The sequence below is a fragment of the Myotis brandtii genome, unplaced genomic scaffold (genome assembly GCF_000412655.1).
Source record: "Myotis brandtii unplaced genomic scaffold, ASM41265v1 scaffold165, whole genome shotgun sequence".
In the NCBI taxonomy this organism is placed as follows: Eukaryota; Metazoa; Chordata; class Mammalia; order Chiroptera; family Vespertilionidae; genus Myotis; species Myotis brandtii.
The window spans coordinates 10055444-10083338 of record NW_005356042.1 but is presented as its reverse complement, the minus strand read 5'-3'; the positions used below and the strand labels follow the sequence as shown (position 1 = coordinate 10083338).

The 27895-nt window shown below is 49.3% G+C and overlaps 1 protein-coding gene across 4 annotated transcripts in view; it reads left to right on the top strand.

Annotated features, from left to right (window-relative positions):
• Positions 1–27895, top strand: part of PLCG2 (phospholipase C, gamma 2 (phosphatidylinositol-specific)) — a 140407-nt gene that overhangs the window by 28036 nt on the left and 84476 nt on the right. For 3 of the 4 annotated variants that reach the window (XM_005862579.2, XM_005862580.2, XM_014536717.1), the window contains exons 2-4: positions 22712–22855; positions 25404–25497; positions 26193–26240. In XM_005862579.2, the coding sequence (XP_005862641.1) occupies positions 22712–22855; positions 25404–25497; positions 26193–26240 (286 nt within the window). Of the gene's footprint in view, positions 1–22711; positions 22856–25403; positions 25498–26192; positions 26241–27895 lie in introns of those variants that run through there. The other variant, XM_014536718.1, reaches the window with a different exon arrangement.

Here is a 27895-nt window from a genome sequence, read left to right as displayed (position 1 = left end):
TGCCCCCTACTGGGGATGGAGCCTGTAACCCGGGCATGTGCCCTTGACCGGAATCAAACCTGGGACCCTTCAGTCCGCAGGCCGATGCTCTATCTACTGAGTCAAACCAGCTAGGGCTGGTTTAATTTTTAAAACAATTATTAAATTGTGATTTGGCTCCAAATGGCCTTGCAGATGTGAATGTTAGAGACCGCTGCAAGTCTGTGGAGAAGCAGGACCTGGGACTTCTGTTGGGACTCTGTTTGGACCCGTCTGGGATCCTCTTTCCATGTTCCGTCTGAGCCACGCTTGTGAGGTGACGGGGTGATGGGGGTTGGGTATGCAAATTCAGTAGTAATTGTTATAATTATGGAATAACCCTGGGGCTGAGAAATGAAAAACATCACATGGTTAGGATCACGTTCCTGTCACTGGTTGCCGTCTGTGACCTCTGCCCTTTCCTGGCCCATGACATCCCCTTTTCGTGAGGATGACTCCTGTGAGGCAGGACAGTGGACTCTGAAGACGCCCACAAACCTGCTCACCTGGCAGAAGGGACTTTGCAGCCGTGATTAAGGGGCCTGAGATGGGGAGGTTATCGTGGATGATCTGGGTGGGCACCATGTCATCACAGGGGTCTTTAAAAGATGGAAGAGGGTGGATAGAGGGTCAGAGTCAGAGAGAGATGGAAACATCCTGGCTTTGAAGATGGAGGAAGAGCCCACAGTCAGGGCATGTGCTCAGCCTGAGGCTGAAAAAGCAATGAAACAGATCCTCCCTGGATCCTCCAGAAGGAACGCAGCCCCCCCCCCCCCCACCGCAAACACACAGCCTGGCTTTAGCCCAGTGAGACCCGTTTTGGGATTCTGACCTGCAGAACTGTAAGATAATAAACGTGTGTTGTTTTAAGTCGCTATATTCTTGGAATTTGTTAGAGCAGTAATAGGAAACTCATACACTTCCAAATATACATCCCGTCCGGGATCCCTGTCACTAGTCCATTCGGCAAATGTTTATTGAACACCAGCCATGTGCTGGACACTGCTGGGCGTCACGGTTCCCAGATTGAATAAAGCAAGGTCCTGTCCCTCGGGAGTTCACAGCACAAGGGGGGCGGGGGGGAGCGGCAGACACGAAGGTGACGATGCTGAGACAGAGTATGTGTGGGGTAGAGAAAGACAAGGGATCAGGATGTTTCTCAGAAAAAGTCATTGAGGGGAACTTTGAACTTGGGGTAGGAACTTGGAAATGTGCAGGTGCCCCTTGGTTCTCTGTACCTGGGCATCTCGTAAGGCCTTCAAATCCAGCCTGACCAAAATGGAACTTGTCACCAACAAACTTGGGGTTTCCCCCTTTACAACCAACGTCTCCTTGCTTCCCATCTCAGTGAGAGGTACGTGAACACCCACCCAGCTGCCCACACCAGAAAACTGGGGTCCTCTGACCCCTCCTTCACCTGCTACATCAAATCTACCCCCTGGGTCTGTAGCTTTTATCTCCATCTGGAGATATGTTTCCCTCCTGCCGGGGGCAGAGAAGGAAGAGACTGAGAAAAACATTTAATATGACCAGTTTCCTCGTTCAGGTAGCTGGAGGCAGTAAGTGTTGTGGCCAAAAGAGTGGACAGGGAAGGGGAACTTCCCGGGTTCAAATCCCAGCTCTGCACTTAGGGGTGTGACATTGAGGTCAAGTTGCTTGATCTTGAGGGCCTCCATCTCTTCACTGATGAAATAGGAATAACTATAGGACCTATAGTTTTAGAATGAAATGTGTTAATATATAAAAAGCACTTAGAGTAACACAATAAATGGCAGTGGCAGTTGATAGAGAAGCCACTAAATATCATAAAAGCAGCAGCCACCCACTGTGTCCTCTGTGTGGTTTTATCAACCTCTATCCTTGACACTTTATAAAGCCTCCTTATGCCTCTTGATGAGTCTGCCCATTTTACAGATGAGGAAACCGAGTCTTAAAAAGTAGCATGACTTTCCTGAAGCCACTTAGCTGGAATAGCTCTGCTATGATTTTTTTCTAATGTCTTTCATGGCAGCTTGAGACACTTTTGAGCAACTCTGGATTTGTTTGTCTGTTTTTATAGTAAGTTCTTCAATGCAGCCATTTGGAAGTCTTAGATTTTATTGCTGGTCATCTACGGAACAGCCTCCTGATTCCCCTGGACAACTGATCAGATACTGAAGCCAGGGCACTTGGCCTAGAATTTGTCTCTCTTCAGCCTCCTCGGTTCCCATGAGTAATTGCCTGTGCTCCACAGATTTTCCATCACCATGCTCGTGTGGCCGTAGGATGCATTTCCCTGTTGACCTTGTCGTCCCTGGTGGGACCCTCTAGGTGGGGTGCATGGGAAGCTGCTTGGTAAATTAATGTCTACTACAGTCATGAAGGCTCCATGGGGTTGGAGAGCTCTGGCTGCTTCGTGCAGTCGCAATTAAGTGTTCAGACCCAAGCCTAGGACTTTGCATTTACTCCTTTGAAATCCTACCCTTTCTGTTCCAGATGAGTGATCAGAAACTCAGCTGCCTGTAGGAGGCCAGGCAGGTGACCTAAATAAGAGAAATGGGCTGGGTCCTGGGGACAAATGACAAGAAACACGGGCTGCAGAGAGGGTGAGATGCCGGGTTTGGTGAGCACAGTGGTTAGTGGGAAGCCCATGCGTGCCTGCTACAAGGTGGGCAGGCTGTACCCCATGCTGTGGGTCCATGGTCAACAGAATTGTGGCTGAAAGTGCAGGTTGTTACTGTAAAACCCTCTCATTTTTAAAAAGTGTGGATTCAAACAAATAAACACGATGATCTTGACCTAACAAAACTCGTCTGCGGTCAGAGGTAGTTCCCAGGCCAACGATTTATGGTCTGTTTTAGATTGTTGAGGACTTCCGTGATTCTTATTGTCGCATGGTGTCTTCTCCTTTGCTTGTATCAGCCACAGTTTTGATTGGCGGGTCCTTGGGGCAGGCAGGGTTCTGGGAAGACCCCCGTGTGTGACCGTAGGCAAGTTATAAAACTCATCCCTCAGTTTCCTGATACAGAAGCCGGCCCTTACAATACCCACCTTCCAAACCGCCTGGGGAAGGGGTGTGTTACCTAGAAGGCTTCAATAAATGTGAATTTCCTTCCCCTCAATTTGCATTCCTTCTCTTTTCCAAATGTTGGATTAGAAAAAAAGGAACCGAGAAAGGCCTGGGGCTCTTCACTAGAGGCCTCTTTCCAGGGCCATGGCCCATGCCACCCAGGTGTCCTGACACCTAGCCCACTGTTTTGCTTTCTTGTTTGTTTGTTTGTGTTGGTCTTGTTTGGACTTGGCTTGGGCCTGGAGATGCCCTGGGCAGCATGGCCTAGAGGGGAGAATGAGCGCTGCAAGGAACCGGTTCTGAGTCCTGGCGCGTGCCAGGGCCCTGTGGTCAGAGAGCGTTTGCTGTGTTTAAAGGGAAAAAGGCCAAAGGAACAGGGTGTTGGGAGCAGAGTGGCTGGGAATGATGTCAGTGAGCTGTGGGCATTCGGTCATTATAGAGACTCTGCATCAGCTTTATTTTGTGTTTTTAGGCTTTTTTTTTTTTTTTTTAGAGCAACACATGTTAAATATTCAGTATGATGAATAATTATAAGAAAACTATCATGTAACCATCACTCAAATCCAGACCTAAACATTGCCAGCTCCCAGAAAGCCTCCCACACGTCCTTCCGGTCCTCCCGCCTCCCTCCCAGCGGCCTTTCACTTTCTTTATGACTTGACCATCTGTGCACACAGCATTTTGCCTCTGTCACTGAGAAACAGCTCAGGAAGCTTCTCCAGTTCAGCTGACCCACATAGTCACATATGACCTTTTCACTGGTTGCCGAATAGCTCACAGTGTGGCTGAACCACAGTTAATTCAGCCATTCCTCTACCTTCAGTGTGTTTCTAGGCTTTTAAGTTTTTAGTTAGCCACTGCAAACATTGAGATAAAGGGGCCCCATTCTTGCTCTATTATTGCACAACTAATACCTGCTTACTATAACAAACGCAAGCAGTATAAGTGAAAAGGAGTCCCCTGTCCTTCCTTCCCCAAATCCTGAAGGTGACCAGTATTAACCATTTAGGGTGTTTTTTTTTATAACATCTCTCCTATGTGCATAAATATCTGTATGTACACATACACTTATGCACACAAATTTGTGTACAGTATTTTTGAAATTAAATTTATTGGGGTGACATTGGTTAATACAATTATATAGGTTTCAAGTATACATTTCTATGATACATGATCTGCATACTGCATTGTGTGTTTACCACCCAAAGTCAGATCTCCTTCCATCACCATATATCTGACCCCCTCAACTCTGTACGACCCTCACCCCCCTTCCCTCTGGTAACCACCGTACAAAACAAAAATAGGGGCACACACGCCTACTCTTCTGCAGCTGGCACTTCCTCTACTGACCTCTGGGATAGATTGCTTTCTTGTCTGTACACATGGGTCTGTTATCACTTTTTTGATGGCTGTCTTGTGTTCCAGATGGTGGCTGTACAGTAGTTTATTTAACCGAAGTTCCCTACAGGTGGGCAGGTGTCATTTCCAATGTGCCCCTGCACCCCTGTGCCTGCATCCCTGTGCTGACACTTCTGCAGGATGGCTTCCTAGCAGAGGAACCCCTGGGTGTGCACATCGAACCTTTCATAGATTGTGTTATATTAACCCATGATGAGGATATTTTTCCATTGATTTTAGAGCGAGTAGAAGGGAGGGGGGGAGATATATAGAGAGAAACATCAATATAAGAGAGAGACATCGATTGGTTGCCTCCGGCATGCACCCTAACCAGGGTATCCAGCTTGCAACTGAGGTACGTGCCCTTGACTGGAATCGAACCCAGGACCCTTCAGTCTGAGGGCCGATGCTATATTCACTGAGCCAAACCAGCAATCTTGGTTTTAATGATGATGACGGATGTACCTCAGCTCTGCCCTGCCTTTTTCTGATCTTGTGATTTTCATCTATTCATGAGCTTTTGTAATGCATGCTTGCATTTTTAAGTTATGAAATATCTCAAAATACATTACAGGGCATACAATATTATATAAATGACTAGAGGCCTAGTGCACAAAATTCGTACATGGGGGGTGGTGCCCTCAGCCCAGCCTGCACCCTCTCCAATCCGGGACCCCTCAGGGGATGTCTGACTGTTGGACATCCCTCTCACAATCCTGGACCGCTGGCTCCTAATCGCTTACCTGCCTGCCTGCCTGGTCGCCCCTAACTGCCCCCCCTTGCCAGCCTGGTCACTCCCAACTGCCCCCCCTGCCGGCCTGTTTGCTCCCAACTGCCCCCCCTGCCGGCCTGTTTGCTCCCAACTGCCCCCCCTGCCGGCCTGTTTGCTCCCAACTGCCCCCCCTGCCGGCCTGTTTGCTCCCAACTGCCCCCCCTGCCGGCCTGTTTGCTCCCAACTGCCCCCCCTGCCGGCCTGTTTGCTCCCAACTGCCCCCCCTGCCGGCCTGTTTGCTCCCAACTGCCCCCCCTGCCGGCCTGTTTGCTCCCAACTGCCCCCCCTGCCGGCCTGTTTGCTCCCAACTGCCCCCCCTGCCGGCCTGTTTGCTCCCAACTGCCCCCCCTGCCGGCCTGGTCATAGGCACCCATTTTGTGAGGGCATGATGGTCAATTTGCATATTACCTCTTTATTATATAGGATACTTCTGCACCCTGACCCATTTACCAACTGTTAGCATTACTGTATTGGCTTGAGATCTTTTTTTATTAAATGTTATAGATAATGGCTATGAAGCCCTCTGTCATTTCTCCCTGAAATAACCATTTCGTGAAGTTGGTGTGTACCCTTTCTTTTATGTTTTATACTTTAAATACACGGTAATAGCTGGACTCACCCTTACCCATGATAATGGGTTTGTGTCTTTTATTCAAATCATTAGTCTACATTTTAAAACATTTTGCAACTTTTTTCACACTCAACAGTTTTTGAAAACAAACTTTTAACTTTGGAATAATTTTGGGTTTACAGAGGAATTGCGGAGTTCCCACAGCGTTCCCTCATACTCTTCCCCCAGGTCACCCCACCTTACATCACAGGGTGAATGTGCCCACACCAGAATGTTGATGTTGGTGCAGTGACTGTTAACTAAGCTCCAGATTTTATTTGGGTTTTACCAGCTTTTCCACTCTTGTCCCAGGATCCATCCAGAACACCACATTGCATTGAGTTGTTCTGATTTATCCACATTAATTTATAGATCTATTACACGTTGCCACCGCGTGCCCCATTGACGACAGACCCGTTCGCTCACTCTTCTAATGCCGGGCATTCACGTTGATCTCCTTGCTCCTTTGCAGTTGTAGGCAGCGCTGCAGTCAGCGGGGTGGGAGTTCCAGGCAGGTGTGTGCCGAGTGGTGGAATCTCCATGGGCTGGAGTGTACATTTCTGGGGTACTTGGTGATTGCCAAATCGCTCGCCAGCGGCCTCATTCTGCCTTTTGAGGAGCAGAGAGACAACTTAATACATAAAGGCAAGACCACCCACTAAGGGCTGCAGCAGACTCCAGAGGGCCCTAGAGGGAGCTGGTAACACAGTGGGTGACAGTGGGGAGGGATGAGAAAGGTGAGGGGATGGACTTCAGGCAGGTGCAGAGACGGTACAGGTGTGGGCTCCAGACAGGTGGAATGACTGGATGTATGGATGCAGAGCCGGTGTCATCAGAGTGTGTAGGCAGGAGAGGCGAGGCAGACAGGCATCAGGGGCCATGTAGGCTCCAGGGAACACATACATTGTGTCCCAGCCAGTGGCCCCCTGCTCTTCCTAGAACACACTATGCACTTTTCCCTCTCTGGGCCTTTGCACTTGATGTTGACTCTTCTTGGACTATCCCTGCCACACATCCGCCACAATCTGCCCTCACTTCTCTCAAGCCTCAGCTTCGTGGGCACCTCCTCCGGGAGGCTTCCCAGATCACACCTGCTACCAGAGCTCCTCCCCCTGACCTATGGCCCCCATGCCTCACTCTTCTTTGGTTTAATTCTTACAGCATTTCCACTACCAGAAGGAACATGTATTGATTTGTTTATCAGTCTAACCCCCCTTAATTCCTCTGGGGCAGGGTTTGGTCTACTTGGTTCACTGCCTGTCCCCAGCTTCCCCAAATGTACCAGGCACAGGGGCCCTCAGCAATTCTCTGGCCCTGAGTGAGTGGATGGGCATGGCCATTACTGTGATGATCTATGGAAGGCGGTAGCAGCGCTTAGCACAAGCTCTGGGTCCTGCATTTTGCTAAGCTCCTTGGTTGTGTCTCCATCTGACTGGGGAAGTGGGAGCCAGGGGGTCAGGGCGGCCGCACCATAGTGGGGCTGGGCTGTGGACCCTGTCTGAGTCCGAGGTCCAGTTGGGAGCCCAGCTGGGTCCCTGGCAAATGCTGGGAAAGGAGTAGGCAGCTTGTGGGTTTTGGCGCCAGACTATGGAGCCAGACAAGTGTTCTGGGCAGACTCAGGTCTTATGCAAGGGGTGCTTGGGAGGGACCTGCCTGCGCCAGACCCCCTCGAGGGACCCTCTTGCCCCAGTTCTGCCTTCTCTAGAGGGAAGGAAGATTCTCACCTTCTAGCTGGTTGTAACAGGAACTGCCACCCCCCACCCCTAAGTTTGCAAAACTCAGCCTGGTGGGGAAATGAAGGGCTGGCTTGCTAACCACAGTGAAGACTCATTTGCAAAGGCAAAGCAGGGGCAGCGGGCCCTTCTCTGCCCCCAGCAGAAGGACTGGCTTCCGCAGGCCCTGCCTCACTGGAACCCGTCACCCCTGGCTCGGGAGCTTGGAGACAGTTACCAGCTGTGGGCTTTATAGTCGTTCAGCTGCAGACTTCTCCTGTTAAATGCGAGTAAGGAGAATAATGCTGTGGAGCTATCGTAAAACTCAAATGAGGAAATGCATGCAAAGCCTTCTGCAGTGCCTCCTTGTGACTACGTGGGGAACATTAGCCATCATAATCATGGTGGTTGTAGACCTTGCCAGCATCCCTCTCCTGGCCTTGCCTCCACACATTAGCCGATTTACAGGAGTTATCCTCAGGTTAAGCAACAGGCGAAAAAGAAATGAATATCTCCTAATGCTTGCTCTTCTTTTCCTTTTTTTAGAAGAATTTGCCATTTTAGTCAAACTTCGGTGAACAGTCTGAGATGGAGCTGACTGAGCATAGTGAGGGCCAGACCCCGTTCCTACAAAGCTGGGAGTGAGACAGAGTCCTGCCTTGTCTGGCGGTAGGGACTGTGGGTGCCCCGCTAGCTGTGAGGGAGCAGGGCGAGTGCCAGAATGGGAGGGTGGTCGTGTGCCAGAGGTCCGGGCGTGCCCAGCAGGAGCTGTTTGAAGGCTTCTGGTGTGCCCAGCTCGCAGGGTGCTGGGCTGCAGCGCTAACGCAGGGGAATGAGTAATTACCGTCAATGCAGTGGGAGCCAGGAAAGGGGAAGTCAGAAGAGGAAGGGAAGCCCTCCCTGACCGGGGCAGGCGTTTGAGCTGGGCCTGGAGCTGAGGTGAATGCTCTTTTCTGCCCTCGGACTCCTTCCCTACAGGGGAAACTTGCAGTGTGAGGGTACCTTTGGGGTTTAAGGACCCCGTGAAAGCCCAGGATGAAATTGCCCCTTTAAGAAGGAGGGCGATACCTCTTGATGCAGGGCTTTCTTGACCAGGCGGGGTGGCGGGGGTGGGGTGTAGGACAGGACCAGGGGTGTGGTGGGTTCACCAGGCTCTGACAGGGCTTCTGGAACCAGGCCCTCCTCGTGTAGGCTGTCCACATCCCTCTGAGCCCTTCCCCTTGGTCATGGCTCCGTCGGTCAGCTGCAGTGTCCGGCCAGTGTGGCCCAGTCCCTGCTGGTGCACCGGGAGGGCCTGCTGCCACGGGAGGTGTCTGGAAGCCCCAAGCCTGTTCTGAGGACTGACAAATGGAAAGGGCATTTCTTCCTGCTTTATCTAATCACTGGCATCGACAGTGCAAGCCCTGAATACTTTTGGCATCTCTCTCCGCCCATGGACACTTGGCTTCATAAAAAGTATGCACTGTTAGCCAGAATCTATCCTGTCCACCCCAGGGTTTTCTGAGGGGCCACGGTGGGAGCAGCCGGCTGGAAATTGGCAATGGGGAGGGAAGGGCTGGGCTCGCCTGTCCGCAGGGCTACGTGAGACACCCCCAGTCACTGCCGTGTTGTGTTTGGCATCGCGGCTCAGCCAGGTGGCCCCGAGTGGATTACCTCACTTTCCTGAGCCGTCTCTGGCAAAAGGGGGTTTGTTCCTACGGTTGGAGGGAGGATCCAGGAGGCGGTGAAGTCAGCTCTGGCACCTAATAAATATTCCCTAAGGAGGGCCTGGTCTGTTCTGTCCACATCAGGTGTCTTTGCCCTTGGGCTTGACCTTGGCAGCGTTCCGTTTTCTGCTGGCAGAATTGGCAGGTCAGTCTCCGTAGAAGCGGGTGTGGGTGGCCTTGGAGAGCCCGTCTCTGGAGCTGGACCCCAGCTCACCTAACCTGCTGGAGCCTCAGTTTCCTCTCTTACAAAATGGGGGTGTTGGTAACAGTGGCCACTCGCCTCTTAGGGTGGCAGGGAGGCACCACTGAGATGATGGACACTAGGCACTTGGCTAGTGGTCAGTGGACCACACACTCTCAGAGCTGCCGCTGCGCACAGGGGCTTCTGCGCCAGGATCCTTCGAGGATGCTCCTGAGTGGAAGGATCCAGCAGGACGGACCAGGCCAGGGCGAGGTCTGAGAGGGGGAGGTATTCCTTGGAAAGGACGCATCTTTCCCTGCGCAGTGGGTAAGAGTGCAGGCTTCGGAGCTAGACCGCTGGGGTTCAAATCCTGGCTGGACCCGTGTGGCCTTGGACAAGTCCTTGAACCTCTGCCTCATTGTCCCTCTCTGGGAAATGCAGATGGCCATCTCCGCCTCCTGTGAGCACACCTGTATCAGAATCTCTGGTTTGCTGCCTGGCTGTGCTAGGTGTTTCTACAAACATGGTTCCCCTTCTCTTTCTCCTCGTTGGTTTCCTCTGAAGCCAAAAGGTCCCATGTAGGAGGATGAGGACCAGCATTTTCCATGGGAGGATTCAATATCAGTCAACTTCTAGAGTTTTCTTTACCCCAAGTGGTCAAAGTGGAGATAATTGTCGATGTTCTCAGAACGGTTCTTTCCCTATAAAAAACGAAGGGCAAACCATCAGACTCTAAGAATGAGCGTATGTTTCTGGGCAGTGCTGCTGGCTGGACTGCGGTGGGGAAGGGTGTGATGAAATGAGAGGCTGTTGTTGAAAGGGGCGGGGGTTTGTGTTTGCTCTTCTGAGGGGGCTGAGAACACTCGGATTCCTTGCAGACATTCATAGAAACTGTGTTCTCGGTTGTCTTTGTCCTTTGCGAATGGGTGGGCCCCCACGCCAGGCCCAGCAATGCCACTTCCTCTGGGTTTCAATGGCTGCCTTATCAGGAGGCAGCACGAGCAGCTATTTCTGGTCTGGCTAGAAATAGTGTGGATGGTGGCGGAAAGCAGAACACGGAGCTGGCTTCTAGGATGGCGCGGTGGCCTACGGGGTGGGAGTGAGGAATGCTCTCTCCAGTGTCCCCCGGGGGGACTGTGCCCCGGGTGCCACGGCAAAGCATGCTTTCCATGCAGCGCCCAGGGAACCCAAGTCAGTGGCAGGGACACAGTTCCCTCGAGGGTCCTTTATGGCCTTTCTGATCACGTCAAGGAGAACATGTGTTTGGGATAAGCATGTGTATGTGTGTGGTGTTTGTTTGTTTTTTTACTTTTTTGATACTCTATTTTTTAAAATATATTTTATTGATTTTTTACAGAGAGGAAGGGAGAGGGATAGAGAGTTAGAAACATCGATGAGAGAGAAACATCGATCAGCTGCCTCCTGCACACCTCCTACTGGGGATGTGCCCGCAACCAAGGTACATGCCCTTGACCGGAATTGAACCTGGGACCCTTTAGTCCGCAGGCTGATGCTCTACCCACTGAGCCAAACCGGTCAGGGCGATACTCTGTTTTTTAATTGAAGATTTGAGATAATTGTAGATTCACATAAAGAGAGATCCATGTAGACTTGACCCAATTTCCCTTTCAAAACTATAGTGTGATATCACAGCCAGGATATTGGCATTGATTCAATCCATTGCCAGTTTTATTCAGTTTCCCAAGTTTTACCTGTGCTCTGAGTGTGTGCTTAGTTCTATGTAATTTTGTCATGTTTCGGTTCTTGCACCCACCACCACAGTCAATATTCAGAACAGTTCCATCCTCAGGTTCCCTCCTAATAGCCACACCCACCTCTATTTCTAACATTTGAATGCGTCTCTTTCTGAAAGACATACGTTCTCTTTAATAAGATATCACATACATATGGTAAGACGCACAAATGGTGAGTGTAGGCTCAAATTTACACGTGACCCCCACCCTTCCCAGGTTGGATCTAGACCGACCCCAAGCTCCGAATCTGACTGCTCCCTGAGGTAGCCAGCGCCTCTGTCTTCTGTCTCTTTCTGTGAATCCTTCTGTGGCTCACTCGGCCTCACTCCCTCTAACAACTGCTTCTCTCCCTTTATAGCTCAGAACTATACTGAGGGCTGTACCTTAGGCATCCACAGTTTCTACGCAGAATTTAGTCAGTTGTCCGGTTTCCACTGACTTTAGTTTACAATTCCTATAATATAGGACTAGAGGCCCAATGCACGAAATTCATGCAAGAGTAGGCCTTCCTTCCCCCAGCTGCCGGCACCAGCTTCCCTCCGGCTGCCAGCAGGCACCCGGGACCTGGGCTTCCCTTGTAGCCCTGGCTTCGGTCTGGAAGGTCGTCCAGTCGAATTAGCATATTACGCTTTTATTAATATAGATGGGTGAGATTTTTTTTAACCAAAGGCATAAACTTATTCTTAAAATATAGCTCTTCAAGTGAAAAGGGTGAGTTGATTTAAAGACAAATATTAGACAAACAGTGCCAGCACTATGCAGATATGACAAGCTTTATAAAGTTGATAGTCAAATGACTGAAATGTGAGAAATAGTGTCAGAAACAAAAGTATATGGCTCCAAAAAAACCAAAAGTAAAAACTGGTCAGTCTGGGGGAGGGAAGGGAAATCTGTATTTTATTTTCATACAGTGAGGCTCTCCTGTGTAGTTTTGATATGCAGAACTGGTTTAAAGCAAAACAAATTAACATTTTAAGAGGCTTTGTATAAAGTGATAAGTCCTTCCATGCCTTAACGATTTTGTCTTTTCTGCATCCCATCTGTTTTACACCTAATACATGTCTTAAAATTGACTTACTCTTTTTAACTTAAATTTATAAAGAAGAAATTTTGATCTCACCATTTAGAGGAGCTAGATGAGTATTTTTCCAATTCACATGAAAATACATCACAATTAAGACATAACACAATGTGCGTGCCATTTAAAGTCATCTCCCATGTCACAAGCATGAAATTATTCTCATTTTGTTTTCAGCAGGAGGGAGTAGGCATCAAATTTGGGTGACACTATAACAGTGAATATCTAAAGAATTATCTGATGGTCCGTGTTTGGGTTTTAACTGGCCAGGTCATAAAGCTCCCGTTTCTCTCCTCTTCCCGAGTGTGGAAACAATAGAGAACCGAGACACAGGTAACTGGTGAATGGCGCTGAGAAGGTCTGCTCTGTGTTTGAGCTGCCTGGAGAGTCTGGGCCCCTGACCCCTGACTTGCTCACTCTGTCACTGGGACTGTGGGATGCCCAGAGGCATCTTAGAAGCAGCTGCCCGCAGGGAGTAGGGCAGAGCCTGTGGTTCCTGGGGCATAGATTGAACCCTATCTGGACTAGAAGGCTGAGCTGGGCATGCCCAGTTCCTTCTTGCAGACTTTCCTGTTGGAGTGAATTCCCTGCTCCCCTGGGGAGAGGGAGTCCCCAGAGGAAAGGGAAGCTTGGCCGGTTTCTCTAGGATCACTTAAAACTCTTAAACACCCACCAGACGGTCTAGCAAACATTGCTGGGTGAATACACAGCATCACAGTAACAGCTACCTAATTATTTGCGTGTTGTTATTGAGTCTCTCCACGGGGAAGCGTGAGGCTGGAGTGTTGTCCACTGGCTGTCCACATAGTCTCAGCAATTGTTCATTATTTCTGAACAAAGATGAGGGCAGTCCCTCCCTCCATTTCTAGGCTTTAAAATGATTTTAATATTTAAAACTCACAGAACAGTTTACGTCTGACCAAGTTCTTTAAGGTATATCTACCTGTGGGGTAGATACTATTTCCCCATTTTACAGATGAGAAAGCAGAGGCAGAGCCAGAATAAAGAAACCCACCTCAAGTCGCATAGTCGGGTAGGTGGAGTTCGACTTGAAGCGCATGTCTGCTAGATTCTTGTAAAGTTGAGCTCTTTCTGCTCTCCCACATTAGACCTTCTCTAACGACGTGTGCTGCAGCGAATCACACTTTTTTTTTTTCTGGCTTCAAGGTCAGCTGTCGCTATGTATTTGAAATAACCCATGCCCCTGGGTTTTTCAAGCAGGGTCCTTCACTGAGACCCGGCGCTGAGACAAAGTGAAACCACCAGCCGTGGTGAAGGTGTCGTAGAAAGGTGGACGAAGGAACGTTCATCCCAGTAGCTAATCTCAGCTTGACTGAGACCTCCTGGGACCACAGAGCTTTTAGCTCGTGTTCAAGGTCAGCTGTCGCTATGTATTTGAAATAACCCACGCCCCTGGGTTTTTCAAGCAGGGTCCTTCCCGAGACCCGGCGCTGAGACAAAGTGAAACCACCAACCGTGGTGAAGGTGTCTTAGAAAGGTGGACGAAGGAACATTCATCCCAGTAGCTAATCTCAGCTTGACTGAGATCTCCTGGGACCACAGAGCTTTTAGCTCGTATAATTGCATCTTGGTTGCAGAACAGCTCAGTGAAGGAGGTTTTGTTATCACTGTGTGTGCAGGTGAGGAAGAAGCAGAGGTGACTTGCCCAAGCCCCCACCTGCCTTTGTGGAGCCGAGCAGGGACTTGAAGGTCTCTGCTCTCCTGGGCTCCCTCTTGTCCCGTCACCAGGTTCACTCCAGCTGTCAGAACCCAGCCAGGACGCTTGCCCCCAGAGAAGCCTTTCTCCCCGAGCTGGGGGAAGTCCCAGTGTAGATGGTGGCTCGCTCCTCTGAGATGTAGGTTGACGTGTTCATGTGCCCGTTTGGACAAGATCTGTCCTCCCTTCCAGGCTTTGAGCTTCCGGGGGTGGGGACTGGGTCTGTCTGCTTCATCCTCGCTCGCTCTCAGTGTGATCTCAGTCACTACCTGGCTGATTGAATGACAGAAAGTAGGAGAGGAGGGTGGGCTACATGTGGGAAGGTGCGCAAGCCAAGCCTTGGCTGTCTCTTCTCCCCTTGAATCCGTCTGGCGCTTCCTTGAAGATGCCTTGTTAAGCTTGTTGGCAGATGGTGCCCCTTGAGGTTGAGTATGGGAATTGGGAAAAAGGCCACATGCCTGGTGTAAAGGTGGGAGGAAGTCCAGGAGGGGTGGCAGGCAGCCTGAGAGGGGCCCAGAATCAACAGTGGGAGGAGAGAGGAAACAGGAGCTTGAAGAACAGGGTCATGTGGACAGTCAGCAAAGGGGGTGGTAGAGTTAGGCAGGGAGGGGGCTGAAAACCCAACTGTGCGCCTGCAGGTGACTAGTGGGGAGGGCAGCGGGAGGTCACGGGACCTGGGGAAGACCAGGTGACGCCGGGAAGGGGGGGCGTTGTGCAAAGATGAGGTCTTGCTGCTGTGGCTGTTATCTTACTTCTTCAAGCAGGAAGCACGGCTGCTGAGCCCCACCGCACCAGCGTGCAGGGTCTGAGCTCTGGCCACCACAGCCTACTTTGAGAATAAAGTCAGTCATCTGAATGACTGTGTGTCAAAAATTGCAACCAGTGCAGGCCAAGACCCGCTTGCTGGCCATTTTGCTCATCACCCTTCCCACTGTAACTCCCGTCAGCAAATTGGTGGTAATTTTTTTTGTTTCTTACCTTTTCTCACACTTTTAGACACACATGCACTTGTACAAACACAGGCATCCCTTCTTAGCTGAGCCCACTGCATTCTTGAACACGTGATGGAGAGCATCGTTTTTGGACAGCACAGCAGTATAGTACGTCCTTATTACATGGATACAAATGGAGTGTATTAACCAACTGATCAGATTTGCCCAGTATTGCTTAACACCCTTAAACATCTAGAAACCAGCACATCAAGTACGTCTGCATTGGCAGCAACAAATATCTAATCATTTGTCACTTTAATGCACTGTTACTGGGCATGTTTGTGAAAATTCCATAGGATACTCTATGGTATTGGTTCTGAAATCTGTTTTTTCTTATTCTGTCCTCTACTTTGTAACTTCCTAGACATGGCAATGAAATAGTCTGTGAAAAATACTAAAGATGTCATCTAAATTGGACTCTGGTCATTTGCTTGTTGGAAGGCAATGCTAGGGTTCAAGAAGGACGCACTAAGCAGGCGGGACCCTGGGTTAGATGCACGATGACTTTCAACACGAAAGCACTGGACCTGCAGCACCTGTTGCAGCTGATACACACCGGTATTTTCCTGGGTGCCTGTAGGTGTGGTCTCAGTGCAGGTGCATTTGGGGTCAACAATGTTTGGAGGTTATAGTGGATATTCAGATAGTGAGAATTTGAGTAGCAATGGACACCTGTGTATAATATTTGCATGCACAGGTGTGTGCATACATGTGGTTAAGCAAATACCTACAGACACAGGCACATACATCCAGATCCTATCTACATACGCTGTTGTGGAGTTTTTTTCCACAGCAGTACACATGGATCTGCCTCTTCAATTCCACAATAGATAAATCGAGAGACTGTTTTTCTCATGCCTTACATGAGCAGCTTTGTTCAATTGCATTAATCTTAAAAATAATAGCTAATAAGAGTTTAGAAGTTAGTACATCTTTATGAGTTAAAAGCAGGCACTATTTTAACACACACATGTACATACACATACACAGACGCATACTCATTTAATCCTCAAAGAGCTCTCAGTGCTTCGATTGGTCACCTGGAGGCATGGAGAGGTGAAGCTCCTGCCTGAAGCCACCTTGAACTTGAACCCAGGTGGGCTGGTTCCTGAGTCCATCCACTAACCACCAGCTACAAGCTTCTTATGACTTAGAAAGCCTCTGGGAACATGTGAGTTTGCAGCCCCAGGGCTGGTCAGAAAGGTGGTTTGGGATTAACTTGTTTGAGTGCAAAAGGCCTTCCCTCCTCCCTGCTCCACACCCCATGGGTGCCCTTGAGTGGTGCAAGATCAAGTGCAGGGCACGTCAACGAAAGTGCTCAGCAGGCCCCTCAGACTGCTGATCACCATAGAAAACCACCCCCGCTGGTGAGGGATTTGCTTCCTGCCTTCTTGAGGCTCCTGTCAATCAAGGGGGTGGCCAAAGTGTGGGCAGTCTCTGGTGCCCATGGAGCTGGCCCCTGCCCACCCAGGAGGCCTGGGAAGTGGTAGTGACAGCTGTGAAGGGCTTGGTGGGGGCTCCACCTCTGTCTCCTCATGGAGCCCCAGCCACAGGCTCATGCTCAGCAGGTGACTTTACACCTTTCCGGCTCAGGTTGATGGCTGGGAACCTCACCATTTCCCCTGCAGCCCTGAGGGTGTAGTCAGTGGAGGGTTGCTTTTCACTCTGAGGAGATATTGAAAGCAGGTGAATTGAAAGCAGGTGTTCAAACACAGGCTTGTACGTGACTGTTCATAGCCACAAGGTGGACACAACCCAGTGTCCATCAGTGGGTGATTGGACAATGGAATATTATTCATCCACCGAAAGGAGCGAAGCCCTGACACAGGTTAGAGCATGGATGAGCCTTGAGGACATTATGCCGAGAGAGAGAAGCCAAGCACAAAAGACCACATGTTACATGATTCCATTTATATGAAATGTCCAGAATAGGCAAATCTGTAGAGACAGATTTATACAGAGGCTGGTGTGGGCCTGAGGGGAAGGTGGGGAGTGACAGCTAAAGGGTTGGGTTTCTCTGTGCTGATGAAAATGTTCTTAACACATTGCAGCCCTGTAGTTTTATTGCTAGCTTTACCCAGTGGCCAGATAAGTTTCTATTGAACGAGTACAAAAAACGTTTTACATAAATGTTAAAGGCACGCTTTAAAATTAAATACCCACTGCATTTTGATGTTATTACATGTTCTTACAAACTAATATCTTTTTAAAGAATTCTCATGATTGGCCACAAACCTTAGAACAGAAAACACGGGAATTCTTGTGATCCGTCCGCAATGTGTTAAATTGACCGTGGTGGTGTCTGTGAATGTACTGAAAGCTACTGAATTGTACATTTTAAGTGGATGAGTTGTATAGTAAGTGAACTATCTATAATAATAAAAGCATAACATGCTAATTAGACTGGAAATACTTCCGGACGAAGCTGGGGCTGTGAGGGAAGCCTGGGTCCCGGGTGCCAGAGGGAAGCCGGTGCTGGCAGTGAGGGAAGGAAGGCCTACTCTTGAACAAATTTTGTGCATCAGGCCTCTAGTATCGTAGTAAAGACATTATACTGAGAGAGAGAGAGAGAGAGAGAGAGAGAACACTGATATCTGTAATTCCAGACCCACCTGCTGGTCTGAGATACCTTTGGGACTACCTTTGGGTATATGGGGGCAGTCACATTTTGTCCCGTCTCCCTGCAGTGGCTCTGCTGGGGGAGCCAAGGGAAGCTGATCTCTTCAGTAACTGGTATTTGTCCGCATTCATCACCGTTTTGCCTAAACTGGAGAGACAGTGGGCCATTGCCCCCTCAGACATAATGATCCCTGCACCCCGTGGGGTGGCACAGAAATGGATCGTCTGACCTGGCAGAGGCTGCTGAGGACTCACCCCGCTTGCTGTAGCATTCTCTTCTGCAAGCTGAGGGCAGCGTGGTGTGAACACTGCAGCCCTCTGCCTGAGGCCTGGAGAGTTAAGGCCCCAGACGCAGCCCTCGGCCTACAGCAGATAGGGGTTGCGGGGTAAAGACCCCAGCTCCCTCGCTTCTCAGTGAAGTGAACTCTGAAGACTGTCAGAGTGCCCCATGGCGCCATCTTGCTCCTCCACTGCTGTTTTCTGGGATCACCTCCCAAATTAACTGCTTGTGCTCAAGTCCTTGTCCCAGGGTCTGTTTCTGGGGAAAGCCAAACCAAGACACCCGAGAAACCTAATTCACTCATTCCACAGAGGTCTGCGTTTCTGCTCTGAGCCAGGCCCTGAGGTAGGCGGCTGTGAGGCTCCGGTTGTAAAGGGACAGACACAGTCGCTGTTCTCCTGGGGCCTAGAGGAGGGAGCAGATGCACAGGTGAACAAGTAAACCTATAAATGCAAACGGTGCTAGTAAGGAGCTTTATAGCACAGATATAAAAATAGCAGGCCGCGTCCATTCAGGGAGGCAGAGAGGAAGGCAGTTTGGGGATAAGTCACGTAAATGGGATCTGATGTGGGCAGGAGGCAGCCTGTGTGTGCGCGAGTGCGGCGGGCCTTCCTGTTGGAGCACAGTGGGGCGAGGGCCGCATACCCTGATGTTGCTTCTCATAGTCACTTGCTTGACCACAAGAAGCAATATAAGGGTTCAAATCCTGGTTCTTCCACTTGCCAGCTGGTGACCCTGGCCAGGGGACTCCATGCCACAGTTTCCTCATTTATAAGCTGGGGCAGTCAGTGTACCTGTGTCACAGTGTTGTGAGCATTGAGAAGTCAGCACAGAGGTGCTGTCTTGGCCCACTCAGATCGCATTAGCGGGTGTGTACACCCCCCACCCCCAGCCCCCCATTTTTTTTTAGCTGCTGAAGGCAGGGAGAACAAGAGGCCAGCCCTCCTGCCCCCCAAGAGAACTCACGGGGCTCTGGATCCATGGTTCAGAGCCCTGTGCCAACAGGCTGAAGACCGCAGCCTAATTTAGCTTTCTTGCGCCCCATCCTGCCCCCACACTCCTTCTCCTGTGAGCATCCCCCCGCCCCCAGTGAACACCTGAACAAGAATCCCTGCCTCACTCAGAAAGCATTAGCACTGTAAGAGTTTTACACGATTGTCATTGCCTTTATCTTTACCCAGGATGAGACTGATGTGTCTGTAAGACTCTTCAGGACCTGGACCAAGTACACTCAGCAGAATGTCTGACTGATGGTTAAAAGTAGGATGAATAGCTAGTTCATGTTCATGAACAGGAATTTTCAATATGTCAGTTCTTCCCAACTTGATCTACAGATTCAACACAATCTCAATAAAAAGTCCAGCAAGCTATTGTGTGGCTATTGATAAACTGACCCTAAAGTTTATGTGGAGAGGCAAAAGGCCCACCCACAGAGAGCCAGCACAGTAGTGAAGAACAAAGCCAGAGGACGGATGCTACCCCACTGCGAGGCTTACTGTAAAGACATTGCTATCAAGACTGTGGCATCAGCGAAAGAATGAGCAAATAGAAATGGAACAGAACAGAGAGCATAGAGATAGACCCACCCAAATATTGTCACCTGACCGCTTACAAAGGAGCAAAAGCAATTCAATGGAGGAAGCATAGTCTTTTCAGAAGCATGATGAGTAAGCCAGTACATATTGGGGGAGGGGAGAGAGGGAAAGGGTCAGGATGACATAATGGGGGACACCAGTCCTGAGAGGAAGGTGGATGCCTGCAGCCCTCACCTGGGACAGGGCTGGCCTCCACAGGATGCTTGCATTTGCTGAAGTGAAAGACAGTGTATGGCTGATCAGGGCCTTTTGCATCGTTAGGCGGCTGCTTGTATTTCATTGTCTGTCCCACACGTTGCTTTCCCTCTGTCTGACTGTGTGTGTGTGTGTTTGCATCTCTCTCCTTGTCTGAGTGGCTTGTCCTCTGTTCGTTCTGGTATCTGTCCCTCTTTTGCCCTGTGTGGGTGTCTCCGATTGTGTTTGTTCATATCTGTGTGTGTGTGTGTCTCTCTCTCTCTCTCCCTCTGCCCCATTTCTAGTGCTGTCCCTGTCTATGTCCCCATCTCCCTCTGTCCCTTTCCTCTTTCAATAACTACTTACTAGGCTGCACTGGATACCACCATCTCTGCTTGAGGTAGGGATACACGGTGAGGAAAGGAGCACCATCTAGGGAAGGAGCACTGAATCCACGGTTCACACCAGGAAGCACTTGCCTCTGGTCCTGGGGTGGGGGACAGGGGCTTGGTCTGTATAGTAGGAGGGGATGGAGGGCTTTCTATGAGTTTGGTGGTGCGTGGGTTGAGGCTGGAAGGGAGAATTCGGAGCTAACCAGGCTAAGGGCTTTCCTAGCAGAACCAACAGCATGTGCTGATGTCTGTGGTGTGACCCACTGGAGGTTCTGAGATTGAGCCACTGTGGCAGGAGCATGGAAGGGGAGGGCATGCAGGGGTCAACCCTGGGCCTTGGTTCTTAGTCCTAACAGCTATGAGGCACCATTGAAGGTTTGAAGCCCAGGAGTGGCATGAGCATTTCATAAAAATGGTTCTGGGAGTAACTTCTGGCTACTTCAGTAGACCAAGCAAGATATAACAGTGGTGCTAGCCTTGGAAATGGATAGAAGTTGACAAATTCAAGAGCAATTTAGAAAGTAGAATTGATAAGACTTGGTGATTGCCTGAGGACAATAATGTTACATTATCTGAAAATTTTTTTTAGTCACATCTGTCAAATTTTTTTAAAGAGTGGTCAGGGAAGGTCTTAATAAATTCTCCTGCTTTTTTAAAAAAGTATTTTTATAGAGAGAGGAAAGGAAAAGGACATATAGAGAAAAGCATCAATGTGAGAGGAGAACATCATCAGCCTCCTCCTGTACACAGCCCCAACCAGGGATCAAGCACACAATCTGGGCATGCGCCCTGATCGGGAATCGAACCGGCAACCTTCTGCACAGAATGATGCCCAACCAATTGAGCCACACTGGTCAAGACTCCAATTTTTATTATAATGTTGCTGCAAAGAAAAAAAAAACTCACAGTAGGCTAATTCAAAGATTCCCTCTTAGAGATATTTTATGGGGAAAGACACTGGTTAGGTAATCATTGTTAGATTAGATAGGAAAAGAAAATATTTGCTTGAAGTCACTAGACTCTTGATTAGCAGTCAGCTGGGTGGGTGAGTAATTTCTGAGAATAAATGTGAATACCTTTCATGTTTTTAGGTAATTGCCAAAGCATCAGCAGTGCCCATTTCCTTCTAGAAGGTTATGCATTTCAGAACACACACAGGATCTGTGTTTTGTTGCCTGTTTGTTTTGTGGACTAAAGATAAGAGAGAAAAGACTCCCAGGTTTCAGGGTTGGGTGAAGAAGGGGGATCGGACCCTCCACCCCTCTCCCTGCCCAAGGTTTATAGACACCATCGCCCCTTCCAGGGATAGGGCTACCTGTAGTTGATCAGTGGTTTTCAAAACTTTTTATTTTGAAACACTTTTAGATTTCCTGTAGGCATTGAAAAACTAGTACAGAGTTTCTGTGTACCGTTTATCCAGCTTCCCCTGTTGGTAACGTCTTTCATAACTATAGTTATAAACCCAGGAAATTGACACTCGACAATATTATGACATATACTACAGACCTTAATTGGCTTTCACCATTTTTACGCACACTCGTGTTTTATTTTGTTTTATGTGTTGGTGTATAGTGCTACGGAATTTTATCACATGTATAGATCTGTGTGACCGCCACCACTCACAGGATGCAGAACAAATGTTGTTTATTTAAATTCTTTCCACGTTACTTCATGACTCCGGTCCCCTCTTACGGGATCTAGCTAGTGTTTTCAATCTAGCTAGATCCTGTAAGAAAGCGGAAAACCTAGTTCATTCCATCCTCTCGTCTATGATTTCATTCTCTGCACCCACACTCCTGTTGCTGCCTGCGAATGGCCAGGCACCTTTCCTGCTATTCCAACCCTGATGCTGCGTTCACCTTCTAGACCTCATCTGCCTTCTTCCTTGACCCTGTCTCAAAGCTGAGAGCTCCTTCCCTCCCCTCTCTTCTCCAGGAATACCTCTCTTTCCTGTTTCTTTGTTCAGCTCAAGCACTGAGATGTATGTACCAGGACTCTTATGGTGGTGGCAAGGGACCCAGGGCTTCAAAGAGCACATCGGGGCTCAATCTTTCCTTTCCACACCATCTCTGCTCCCCAGCCTCATGTTCTATCAGCTGGCAGCAGCGGGATAAATTTTATGAATAGCCTGGCCAAATAAGTCCCAGGAGGATTCTGATGGGCCTCGCTTGGGCCATGTGCTCGTCCCTGAACTAATCACTGTGCCGGGGATGGGCACTTTGGTTACTTCCAGGACCCTTGGACCTGTCTTTGGCTTATTGTGGTGGGAGGTCGAGAGGGGTAGGTCCGCTTCATGTGAAGCACGTGGAAAGGGTCCATCCCAGGAAAAGGTGCTTTTTGACAGAAAAGAGGGGAAGAAGGGATCAGTTGAGTTTGTCTCCATGTAACAGTGCACAGTTATCCCATGGCAGGGCAGGGGGTCTCCCTGGGCCAAGGTGGAATTCCTCTTTATCTCTGTTATCTGTTGCTGTAGAACTATGCCAATACTTAGTGGCTTAAAACAATAAGCATTTTATTTATTTGCACATCATCCTGCAGTTGGGGCAGGGCTGAGGGGCTGGGGAATGAAGGAGCTGGGCCACGTTTCTGGGATGCAGGCATGTGGCTGCATCCTCGGGGGAGTGAACTCCGGCTTCTAATTGGTTCATGTTCATTTTCTTTTAGTGGATATCATGGAAATCAAGGAAATCCGCCCAGGGAAGAGCTCCAAGGATTTTGAGCGTGCAAAGGCAGTCCGCCAGAAGGAAGACTGCTGCTTCACCATCTTGTATGGCACCCAGTTCGTCCTCAGCACACTCAGCTTAGCAAGTGGGTGCACGTCCGGGTGCTTTTCTGCCTCCCTGTGCCTCAGTTTCCTTCTTAGGGCATTCTCTAGAAGCAGGATGCTCACACCTGCCTTCCTACTAACGTGTTTGGGGGCATCATGGTTTTGAATCCTAACCCTGCCCCTTTCTAGCGGTGTGCCTTTGGGCAAGGTACTCAGGCCCCCTGCGCTACCGTTTGCTCAGCTGTGAAATGGGGAGAATCATAATGCTGGCCTCATTGGGATGTTGTGAGGATTATGTTAAGGGCCTGCCTGGCTCACGCTGAGAGCTAACGGCAAGTTACATTTTCCCTCAGCAGAGCCTGGCCTACACCATTTATTCAGTTTATCTGACCTGAAGGAACTATCCTGGAATCTTATGTCTCACACAAGTAAACATGCACATACACACATGTATGCATACTACACACATGCATGCACACACACATGCATGCATATGTGCACACGTATAGACATATGTATCCAGAGGTCAGGTTTCTGGTCAGCCCTGTGAATCTACCAGAAAGCCAGAGAGGCCTCTGGGAGGCCAGCAGAAGAGCTGTGAGAAAGCTGAGGCGCGTTACTCAGGGCAGAAGCTTGGAGCTGCCTTCAGGGCCAATCCTAGAACTTACTGACTTAGAACTGTATGCACAATCATGGCTGATGAGAGAGAAAATTAATACCATTAAAAGTCGACCATGCATACAAGTCCTTTGGTTGATCTCTCCCCCTCACCCCCACCCTCCCCTATCTTCCCTCTGAGTTTTGAGCATCTGATCGATTTGTAATATCTTAATAAAGGGGGGAAAAATAAAAATAGAAGTTTCTAAGGATTCAAAATTAGCTGTATTTAAGAGAACATTAATCAATTAATGATAGTGGGAGCACCATTATTGATAAAATGTATTTCACTTAATATCTGTTTTATAATAACATTTTCATTTTAATCATGCTTAGACAAGCAACTGTTCAGAAATTTTATTTGTATTTCCTATTATTAAAATGTATTCATTAGAAGGGAAAAAAAAAGTCGACCAAAGTGGGGGGAAGCTTTGAAAGCTGAGCAGCGGTAGGCACATGTCATATAGGGTCGAAAAACTGTCGCCGATTTAATTTGTCATTCATTTTTCCCCCATCAGGCATCTTTTGAGCTGTGCTCTGAACTGGGTTGTGCTAGAAGTCAGTGGGGCTCTGGAGATGAGTAAGACAGTTGCTGCCTTTAAGGAGTTCATAGTATTTGGGAGACACATGTGTGGACAGGAGCTTACAGTCCCCTGGGATAAGAGCAATAGTCCAAGCACAATACAGTGTGCTGAGGGGTATTGAGTGTCTGTTTCCAGGGAAGGCTCTGCAGAGGGTGGAGGTGACTTTTAACCTGGCTTTTGAGGCATCAGGAGCAACTGGGAGGAAAGAAGGAGAAAGCATTGCTTCTATAGGGTGGGGCAAAAGTAGGTTTACAGTTGTGAGTATGGGAAACAGTTTAATCTTGTATTATTATTTATTATTATATTATTTTCCATATGAACAACTGTAAGCCTGCTTTTGCCCCACCCTGTATAAGGGTGTAGGGAAATAGCAAGCTGGGTCTGGGGAATAATGAGTGTATGTCTGATTGATGGTGTGTGGTGGGTGGCGGAGATGGGGCAGGAGAGAGGGGATTGTGACCCTGAATCTTCAGCGCTGTGTCCACTTAACCCCACTTCAGGCAGAGCCTGGCTGCTGTTCTTGGTAGGAGAACAGGAAAAACCAAGCAAGACTTGGAGCCCAGGATACCAGTCTGTCCCACTCCGGGTCTGTCTTCCAGAGCTCTGGAATTCAAGGTTGGGTAGAGAGATGGGCAAGACTTCGATTCACATCCCAGCTTCTCCTTTATTGGCGCTGGGACAGGTCTCTCAACCTGCTGAGCCTTGGTTTTCTCCTCATCAGCACGGGAAGAATGAGAGCAGCAATGTTGGCCTGATACTGTCTGAACTAACAAGATACCTGGTGGTTAGGAGATGTTTAATAACTAGATCAGGTGTTTTCATGGCTTGCTCCATTTCACTGATGAGGAAATGAGGCACAGAGGGGTTAAGTAACCAGCTGAATGTCGCCCAGCCCTGAAGTGGTGCGGTGGGACTTGGCCATGATGCCAAGCTCTTAACCACCACTTGTTTTTGCTTCCCTCATGGGCATCAGCATCTCCTACTTCCCACCCTCCTCTCTGGCCTTGGTTGGAAACAGGTGAAATGCTGAGGGCTGTTCAGGATTGTGGTACAAATTATTCCAGGCCCTATGTCCTATTCATTAGCATGGGGTTAAAAGCTAAAACTTCTTTTTAAAAAATGCCTCCTTGTCACCTCTGCTATAGAAGGCGCGTAATAGACTCATGGCCTCATCTCAGAACCTTGAAGGTATGAAGGAGATGCCTTCTTGGTGCAAATGGGCACAGGCTTCTCCCACGCCCACCATCTGTATGGGGCTGGGGAGGCGGGGAGCCAGGGTCAGTAGGTCTCCAAGCAGCGGTCTTCCCAGAGCGTAACACAGCATTTCTGTTCCCATTCACCTCACTAGCTGACTCGAAGGAAGATGCAACCAAGTGGCTCTCTGGCTTGAAAATCTTACACCAAGAAGCGATGAGCGCGTCCACACCCACCATCATTGAGAGGTATCGGCTTTGCCTGTCTATCTCTGTCTTCGCTCACTCATCCATTCTGCTCCCTGTAGCCAACATGGGCGAAGGGAAGAAAAAGGAGACGTTTGATCTTGGAGGTTCATTGAGCGTCCTGTGTGCAGTACATGCCCCATGGTGGCTGTGGACCCTCCGGTGTCTCACAGAAAAGGCTGTCCACGTACAGAGCCTTGGCCTTGGCCTTCACCTGTTGGCATGCGAAGTGCTTTGAAATGACACAGAAACCTGCACTGGTGTTGTGTTTGAGGGGAGGACCAGAGGGCTTCCTTCTTAAAGGCTTCAAGAAGGCACTAGCTGACTCAAAGGGCAGTCAGATGCAAGGTCAAGAATTTTCCACCTGCCACCAGGAGTGTCTGGCCAGCATTGTGGATGTCTGACTGGGATTGTCCATCCCCCAGGAATCCAAAGCCCTCCAATTTCACCACTTTTCTGACCAGCTTTTTTGGGATTAATGGATATCATTGGAGGGACTCACCCGTTAAAGAGCGCCAGCCTGTACCAGTTCAAGGGGCCTCTTGGCTCAGTAAGGGTTTTTTGACCACAAGGAAGAAGCTGCTTTCCAAGTTAGAAAGTTGGAAAACCCTTCCCAGGGTCCTTAGTCCCTGCTCCATAGAACCCAGACTTGTACTGTTTTCTAACTTTCTCTCTGTGTGTCTCAACTCTCTTTCCAGTTGGCTGAGGAAGCAGATTTATTCGGTGGATCAAACCAGAAGAAACAGGTAACATTTGTTCACATCTTGGCGGTTTTCTCCAGATCATGGTGCGCTCTGATTTTTGTTCTTTCTTGAAATGTTCAAGGGGGTTGGGTGGGTCATGATTTGTGCTGGGGAAAGGTCCTCATGAGGTCACAGTTAACCAGACGCGGTGCTAGGCGCTGGGGGTGGAGCCTCATTGCAGTGGAAAATTCAAGTCCATCTGCAAAGACGAATTCTCTGCATGGAGCCTTTGGACCTCATCATTTCGGCCTTCACATCTGAGCACTTGTGTCCTGGGGAGAAACAGGATCGCATGGCGCCTGCCCTCACTTTGAGGTGGGAGGGATGGACCATACAGAAGTAAACCGGGCTAATAGCGATGGTTCTAGGGGCTGTGCAGACGAGAGGGCGATGTGATAACATACATTCCAGTGGATTTGACCTGCCCACTGAACAGTATGTCTTGGAGTGGTTCCCTGTCCGCACACAATGCTCTAGGCCGGACACGTCTGTAACAAACGTGGTTTGTCCTCGGGGGAAGGCGGTGTGATTTCCTCACTGGTGGGAAATGATTTCCTTCTTGATGGACACACGTTGTCCCTGGTCCTTTGGGAATAATGCTGCTCTGAAAACCTGTGGGTCTAGACATCTTCTGTTGACTTGGGTGAGGAGGACATGAGCAGGGTGACATCCCAGAGCAGGACATTTTGAGAGAGAGGGGGTGCAGGGGAGCTCCCGCGTCCTCCGCCCCGTACCCTGGACTCTGACGGTTGTTAGTCTGATGGGTGAGGTGCTAATATTTGCATTTCTTTCTTTATGGGTGAGCTTGGACACCCTCGTGCCCAGTTTTCTTTAGGTATGAGCCAGTTTTATTAATAACGTAATGATTAAAAACTACCATTTACTGAGCATGCTAGGCACTGTGAGCACATTATAATCATTGTATCATGTTTAGCCTCACATCAAGCCTTTTTTTTCTTTCTTTCAAATTTTAAATGTTTTTCCTTCCCTCCATTAAGATATGTCACAATTGCCCTGTTTGCTTTGGCTCAGTGGATAGAGCATCGGCCCTCGGACTGGAAGGTCCAGGATTTGATTCTGGTCAAGGGCATGTGTCTCGGTTGTAGGCTCGATTCCCATGCAGTCACGTCAATGTCTCTCTCTCTCTCTGGCTCTCCCCCTCCTTCCACTCTCTAAAAATCAATGGAAAAATATCCTCAGGTGAGGATTAACAACAACAAACAAAAGGTATGTCACTGTCATATCTGAGGCAGCCACTTCCTCCCTCTTGTTCTTGAATATTCTCCCCTCTCCAGGGCACCTCTGTGTCCCTCTCCAGGGCACCTCTGTGTCAGGCCAGTGTCCCCTGTCACCCAGAGTCTGGGCGTCCTTCCACGCTCTTTCTACACACACCGACGGCCTGATGTGGAAGCAGTAACCGTGAAGTGCTGAAAAGCTGAGTACTGTCAGGTCAGCCAGCAGCCCACTCCGTGTCCCCCGGCCATCTGTCTTTCCCTCCTCCGCTCACTCAGCATTCACTCTGGCCCCACACCCTGCGCCCTGTTCCGGGGTCACAGCGGTGGACCAAAGGGTCCCTCGTTGGAGGGTTCAGTACACACTGGCCTCTCTCAGCCGGAGGTGGGGCCTCCTCGGAGTGCTTCCTTTCTCTGTGGCTCAGG